Source organism: Octopus bimaculoides, chromosome 14 (genome assembly GCF_046866305.1).
Source record: "Octopus bimaculoides isolate indiv1 chromosome 14, ASM4686630v1, whole genome shotgun sequence".
In the NCBI taxonomy this organism is placed as follows: domain Eukaryota; kingdom Metazoa; phylum Mollusca; class Cephalopoda; order Octopoda; family Octopodidae; genus Octopus; species Octopus bimaculoides.
This window is the reverse complement of record NC_142941.1, coordinates 28,936,520-28,944,619: the sequence shown is the minus strand read 5'-3', so window position 1 is coordinate 28,944,619 and position 8,100 is coordinate 28,936,520. Positions and strand designations below refer to the sequence as shown.

Below are 8,100 nucleotides of genomic sequence, written 5' to 3'. Positions count from 1 at the left end.
GAGTGGATTTGGTAGACGGAAACTGAAAGAAGCCCGTCGTATATATGTATATATATATATATATATATATATATATATGTGTGTGTGTGTGTGTGTGTATGTGTGTGTGTGTGTGTGTGTGTGTGTCTGTGTTTGTCCCCCCCCCCACCTTAACATCGCTTGACAACCGATGGTGGTGTGTTTACGTTCCCGTAGCTTAGTGGTTTGGAAAAAACCCCGATAGAATAAGTACTAGGCTTACAAAGAATAAGTCCTGGGGTCGATTTACTCGACGAAAGGCAATGCTCCAGCATGGCCGCAGTCAAATGACTGAAACAAGTAAAAGAGTAAAAGAGTAAAAGACACATACACAGATATATACAGCTTCAAATAGACCTACACTCGTTTCTACTGCATCGATTAGTAACTGTTGCAGTTGCAACCCTACCATTATAACGGAGCAGTTTCTTCAGGGTCATCACTTTAATATCCTTTGATTTACATATCTATCGGTACCTTTGATTCACACACACACACATATATATATATATATTATATTACATATATTTATACATAATATTTCAGTGTGTGTAGGGTCTAGCCCCACTGCGTAGCACCTTGGGTAAATGTCTTTTACTGTAGCACCGGGCCAACCAAAGTCTTGTCAGTGGATTTGATAGACAGAAACTGAAAGAAGCCCGTGCGTGTGTGTCCTTGTGTTACCGACTGCCGGCAATGTCCCATTTTTCTTTTCCCTCCTCTTTCTTTTCTTTCTTACTGAGGAAGGGTGGGTTTCCTCCGGAACCGGGAGATCCACCTCCCTTCTCTCAGCCCTAGGATCCCTCGGTGAGCAACCATTGTTGCTCACCTTCTTCCTCTTGCGACCCTTCTTTGAGGAGGCCTCTGCCTCCTCGACCGCCTCCATTCCTTCTTCTAGACAACCGGTACTGGTGTGCTTATGTCCCTGTAGCTTAGTGTTTCGGCAAAAGAAACCGGTAGAATAAGTGCCAGGGTGGATACATTCGACTAAAATGGCTTCCCAATCATATGGTTCCGGGTTCTGTCTCAGTCCGTTTAGTCTTCAACTCCAGCCTCGGACCGACCAACGCCTTGTGAGCGGATTTGGTAGACGGAAACTACAAGAAGCCCGTCGTATACATACATACATACATACATACATACATACATACATACATATATACATACATACATTCATACATACATACTTACATACATACATATATATATATATATATATATATATATATATATATATATATATATATATATATATATATATATATATATATATACATATAGTGATTATTACCAGATAATCAGCATGGAATAAAAATTTATAAGCAATTTATATATTAAATTAATAATTATATATATATATATATCATTATATTTAGGGAAAAAGTCGAAACGTGACTTTTCTCCTCTATGCTGAATGAAGGAGAATGAAACAATGTCTTCTACTGCATCTCCTGCTCTCTCTGCTCTTCTCTATACATCGGGCAAACGGGACGCTGCTCGGTTGACCGGTTCACGGAACACCTCCGAGACATCCGACTCGGCAATGACACCCTCGTCTCGCGCCATTTCCACTCTACCGGTTACTATTTACAACAACTGTCGGATTATCCTTGCATAAGTACCATCCGGACTCCCGTCTTCGCCGTGAACAAGTATTAATCTTCTCTCTTCGCTCCTTTGCACCATATGGGACCAACTCTCCTCCCCTCTTCATCTAACCTTCTTCCCTTCTCCTCTCTTCTTCTCACACCTACTTCCTCCCACCCACCTCTCCTCTCTTGCTCCGACTCCTACTTCTCTTCACTCCTACTCACCTTCTCCCTTCTCCTCTCCCTTCATCACCACCCCTCCCTCGTAACCCCACCCATACACAATCCAATCCCACCTTCCCTATCCATCCTATTCAACACCCATCCCTTACACCCACTCCCACATACCCCACCTCTACCCCCATCCTCAGCCTAACCCACACCCCACCTTTGCTTTCCCCACTCTCACCTCCCCACATCCCAACACCACCACACCACACACCACCACACCACACACCACCACACCACACACCACCACACCACACATCACCACACCACACACCACCACACCACACACCACCACACCACACACCACCACACCACACATCACCACACCACACACCACCACACACCACCACACTACACCACTATATCACACAACACCACATCACATCACACCACTCCACACACACTAGCACTGACCACTTCCCAGCACCCACACCATCATCCACATACCTACACATGCATACACGCACACGTCAAGGTCACCATCCCTCTTCCACACGCACCTAATGCTCTCTTATACAAACGCATGCGCACCTTCGTTTTGGGATCACCATTACTTTATTATCTCTTCTTCCTAGCTCTCCTGTGTCCGCATTCTGTCCGGCATTCGCCATAATAGATCGCTAGTCACTACACATTCTTCATTTTCTCTTCTTGTTTCTTTCTGTGTTCTTTTCTGTGGAAGAGCGTAGGCTCGAAACGTTAAAGACTTTTTCACTTCCTGAGCGTTAAACTAATACATCTGTTTGTTGTCTACGCCACCTGTCTTCGTCTTTTATTTTTTTTTGTGAATTCTCCCCCTATAGAAGTAAAACGGCAGATAAATGTAAGTAGGCTTGATGAGTATATTTACACAGAATACAAATAAACAAAAGGAATGGTGTAATAGTCTTATCTTGACAGCTGTTACAAGTGAACTATGATTTGTACCTTAACCACGTCAAATGAAAAATTATAGTAGATCAAGCTAAAGTGTATATATATATATATATATATATATATATATATATATATATATATATATATATGTATATATATGTATATATATATATATATATATATATATATATATATATATATATATATATATATATATATATATATATATATATATATGCGAGTAAAAATAAATACAAAAAAAGGGGTTTTGTATGATTGTGTATAGAGGAATATATTATTTTGTTTAAAAGAGTTCCAACACTGTCTGTTTTTTATGTTTTATTTATATTCTTTGTGGTATTTCATCATGGCCAGTATGACAGACTTTAACAGACTGTGAAGACAGTCTGTTAAAGTCTGTCATACTGGCCATGATGAAATACCACAAAGAATATAAATAAAACATAAAAAACAGACAGTGTTGGAACTCTTTTAAACAAAATAATACACACACACACACACACACACACACACACACACACACACACACACACACACACACACACACACACACACACACACACATATATATATATGTATTGATTGAAATTTCTCTGAATTTTCTGGAGGTTCAGACTGCTATTGTGGCAGTCTTTGTTAATTTATTAATATGTTAACACGTTTAAGGTTAGCGAATTGGCAGAATCGATAAGAGCAACGGAAAAATGACGCACAATGTAATCAACAGTTATCATTCTGGTTCCAAATCCCTTCGAGGTTAACTCGGCCTTTCCTCTCTCCAAGGTTGATAAAATAGAATACCGATCAAGCACCAGGGTTCAATGTAATCTACAAACTTAACTCTCCTTCTACCTAAATTAGAAACAATTGTTATGATTATTATTGTCATCGATATCTCTTTGTAAACAACCTTCAGCCTGAAAGATGATCATTTTCAGTGACTTCGCATGATCTGAACCGCAAGATGTTTACTAATGAGTTAACGAATAGGGCCACCTACAACTGAATCAGTGGTCGTGGGTTATTACCTGCTGTGCCAACCGAGTTACTGGAAATAATTTCACTGAGCAGCTGCTACTGGGTGGTGGAAGTGGCGCAGTGAGAAGACAATGATGTTTAGAGATGAGTCAACGGTATGTTCGTGTGTGTATGTGTGTGTATGTGAGTGTGTGTGTGTGTGTGTGTGTGTGTGTGTGTGTTAATGTGCTTGTCTGTATGTGTATGTGCGTGGATGTGTGTAGATGTATTTCTACGGATGTGTGCGCGTTTGATATGTTTGTATGAATGTTTGTGCGAGTGTGTAGATGCGTGTCTATGTGTGTGATGCAATTGAGTTTTATTGTAGGTGTGGTGGTGTTAACACACACACACACACACACACACACACATATATATGTGTGTGTGTGTATGTGTGTGTGTGTGAATGTGAGCGTACAAGTAGGTGACATTATGTGTATGTCTGTGATCATGAGTGTGCGTGTGTGTGCGCGTGCGGGTGCATGTGTGTGCCACGTGTATGTGTGTATGAGTACACAAATATGTGGGTACGGGTACAATAGAATGCTAGTGTATTTATGTTTGAGTGTGCGAGTGAATGGCTAGGTGTGAATGTGTGTAAGGGTGGGGTATTATTGGGGATGTATGTGTGTGTGTGTGTGTGTGTGTGTGTATCTCTGTGCATGTGTATGTTTATGAGCGTGAGTATGTTAATGTGTATGACTGTCAGTTTGTTTGTGTGGATGTGAGAATGTGTGTGTTTGTCTTTGGATGTGGGGAGAGCGTTTTGTGCACGCATGATTGCGTTTGAATGATTGTGCGAATGTTTTGTGTGAGGAAGAAAGTTTAATGGTGGATGCAGATTGTATGCAGATGTTTCTAGACTACTGTAGAGGAACTGAGAGAGAGAGAGAGAGAGAGAGAGAGAGAGAAAGAGAGAGAGAGAGAGAGAGAGAGGAGAGAAATGGGGAGGAAGAGGGTGAGTGGAAGGTGATGAGGAAGAGTGAGTGGGGAGTATATCGTAGATTTTACAGTTATTCTTCAGATAACAAATGTTGTAACTCGAACCGGTCTACTAGAAATAGCAACCTAATTCCTTTCAGGAATAACATTATGATCTTAAAAAACACGCCACATTGGACATTGTAATCAGAGACAGATTGTCTTTGAAATATAAAGTAGGATGATCAAGGCTGGAATGCCTTGGAGCAAGAAGTTAGTAAGTAGTAACCATGTACATGGCTAGTATGGGTGACATAAAGCGGATGATACTTGATCAACACAGTTTATTAGTCGACATACTTCATCTCGTAGAATTAGATTGACGTTTCAATAAGATGACCGTCACTATACAACTCACAGTTTACCAACGAAGATTGCTAATTATGCGATTATAAATTAAGAGGTTTAGGGAATGGAGAAGGGGAATCCAGACTACTAATGTTTCCAAACCAATCTGAACAGCTTTATATAACACAAAAAAGTTATATATACTGAATTTTCTTCAAATTTTACCTCCCAACTTCCCCCATTGGCTATATTATTTCGTCTTTAGTTATCTGACTTTCGTAGACACTCATTTTTCTTCTTAAATGTTGCCTGCTGAAAATGAATTTCGTTGGTCATTTAACTTAGCTGTTTCCGCCTGCCATTCTGTTGTCGCCGAAATTAGTGAATTCTTCGCTTTTCTACTTGTGACAATGACTCACAACCAGTGGCATAGCTAGGGTAAATGGTGCCCAGGGCAAATCCAAAATTTACGCCCCTCCCCCAATTTCCAAACCTAATCCACCCGACCCATTTTAAAGAGAAAACGAAACAGTTATTTAGTCAGAAAATATTCATAACATTTATTTATTCAGAAAGTAGACATTGACTATTTTAAAGGAGTGCCCTTTTAGCTTTCTTCGACGCAAAGTTGTCAATGATACAATCGAAATTGGTGCTCTCCACTTCTTCTCGCTCGATGCTCAGCAACGCCAGGTCACAGAGTCTTCCTTGTGTCATAGAAGCTCGCAGGAAGGACATGATCAGGTTCAGCTTGCTGAAGAATCTCTCGCAACCAGCAATGGAAACAACTACTGTCAGCAGAATCTGTATCGCGACGCGAAGGTTAGGGAACACACTTTCATCTCCATATTGGAAGATAAATTGGAGAAGTTCCTCAGGATTTGATATTTGGAGGTGATCGTGACCTGCAAGTAGCATTCTACAATCGAGGATTTCTCCGAAAAGTTCGGTTGCATCGATATCGTTGCTGTAGACGTTTCCAAAGGTATTGCAACGTGTCTGAAGATCCGCAAAACTGCCATTACGCAGAAACTGGACATCGATAAGGAAGTCAAATTTGGCGTCAAGGTCGTGCAGCCGGGAATACCTCGAGTGTTATTTTTTGCTGTCAGTTCAGCGTTGGTCGAAACATCGTGAATGACACGTTGAGATTTTCGACATGGTTTGACGTCAACTTGCCACTTCCTGCAAATGCTCAGCCCTTGCTCGAGTGTATCATCCACTAAAACTTCCCTGGAAGCGATAAAATAGTCGCAGAGACCTTTCAAGCCGAGACATGCATCATGGAAATTCATTGTCGGATCCTGAAGCCGCTTTTGAACACGATCGATCCGTGTAAGGACGCTATTCCAGAAACCAAGCAATGCGAATAATTCGTGATGGAGTATACGGTTAAACAGCAAGTTAGCGTCGTTCCGTGTCTCGGTTGCCTCGTTTTCATCGTCGACGATGTCTTGAAGAACTTGTAGAATTTCATCGAGGTAGTTTCTTACATTTTTAACTGCATCCATTCGAGCACTCCATCTCGTTTCAGATTGCGACTTAAGAACCACAGGCATTATGGCCTTCAGTTCTTCCCAGCAGTATGTCGAATGAAAAAAAGAATACGTAGAGTGTTTCGATTGCGCCAAAAAAATGCAGACATCACCAATTCGTGTTTAGTTGCGTGTAGGCCAACTAGGTTTAACGAATGGTTGTCGCAATTTACGAATAGGGCCAATTTGTTCTTTTCGTTGATTCTCTGCTGGACCTCGCTTCTGTGCCCAGTCATCACAGCTGCATTATCATAGCACTGGGAACTACAATCTTCCAATGCCATTTCGTCATCGGCCAACTGCTTCAACATTCCATCAACTAAACTCTCTGCATCCTTTTCGCCTGCCTGAATGAACCTGAGAAAGGTATCTCTCACCTGAACGCGCTCTTTCGAAGTCAACTTCAACATACCGTACTACCTGCGAAATCTGCTCACGATGTGCTCTATCAGGGGTTGTGTCGAAAATGAGACCATAATACTTGGCCCTGTGAATGCACTTTAGCAGATTCTGACGAACGGCTGATGCCATGAAGTAAATAAATTCATTCTGAACATCGGGTGAAAGGTAAGGTGTCGAACCAGGGTGACATAGCAAAAGTATTGTTTCATGACGGGATCAAAGGTGGTCAAAAGCTTGAGCAAACCAAGAAAATTACCGACATTTGAGTCTTCAGTCAACTCAAGTGACTCACTATGACCTCGCAAAGCCAAATTCTGAGTTGCAAGAAACTTAATGCAATGTAGAATTCTCGTCAAAACATCACACCATTTTTGCTTTTCATGGTCGATTTGTGACTTGAGATCAGCCTCTATGAAACACTTGTTATCGGTTATATTTCTTTCCATTTCTTTCCACTGTGTGAAACTATCTCGATGATTTTTAGCGTTTTCATGAACCAACATTCGTTCAGGCGCTTTCCACTGGTAAAATCCGCTTTCCTGCTCCGATGACGATTGATAATCTGATCGGGAAAAAAGTAGGCAACACAAACAGAAGGCAGACTTCTTATGAGGAGAATAGAGTAACCATGAGCAAACAATCTCCTCACCTCGACCATTTCCAAATTTCCTTTTGAACCAGTTTTCATTCATTGAGCGGTTATTTGTTGGCAAGAAAGGTCCTTCACAGTTCTGAAAATATTTCCAGCCTAGCTTAACTATTGCTATCCTCCAATATTCAGGAACTATCGCCTTCCCGGTATTTGTGTCAAAATTAAGGAGTCCAATGCCGCGCTGTTCGATCACTTCTTTAAGTGCAGAGTTAGCGTTTTCGACCCTATTGATTTCAGGTTTGTTTTTAACCGTTGTCAGACTTAAGACAATTGTCTTTCGCGTTGGCTCAATGTGTTACAGCACAAGAACCAGTAATATGACTAAGCCATTAAAGGCATACATTCGATTGAATGCACATTCTTAAGATCTTTTCTATTTTTTAATGTCGTACTTATGAAAAATGACTAAGTGACTATGAAAACACCTTTGCATAAACTATTTTTATTTCAACTATGTTCTAGGCGAGCATATAAGCATTATTCATTGCAAGAA

General features: G+C 40.8%; 1 protein-coding gene across 1 annotated transcript; it reads right to left on the bottom strand.

Annotated features, from left to right (window-relative positions):
- Nucleotides 1-7,053: 7,053 nt before the first annotated feature.
- LOC149132662 (uncharacterized) lies at nt 7,054-7,647 on the bottom strand. Its single transcript, XM_089362082.1, has one exon. The coding sequence runs from the start codon at nt 7,645-7,647 to the stop codon at nt 7,054-7,056; it is 594 nt and encodes a 197-aa protein (XP_089218208.1).
- Between the last annotated feature and the right edge of the window lie 453 nt (nt 7,648-8,100).

Coding starts and splice junctions, on each gene's coding strand:
- LOC149132662 (XM_089362082.1), bottom strand. CDS start 7,647: ATGAATGAAAACTGGTTCAAAAGGAAATTTGGAAATGGTCGAGGTGAG.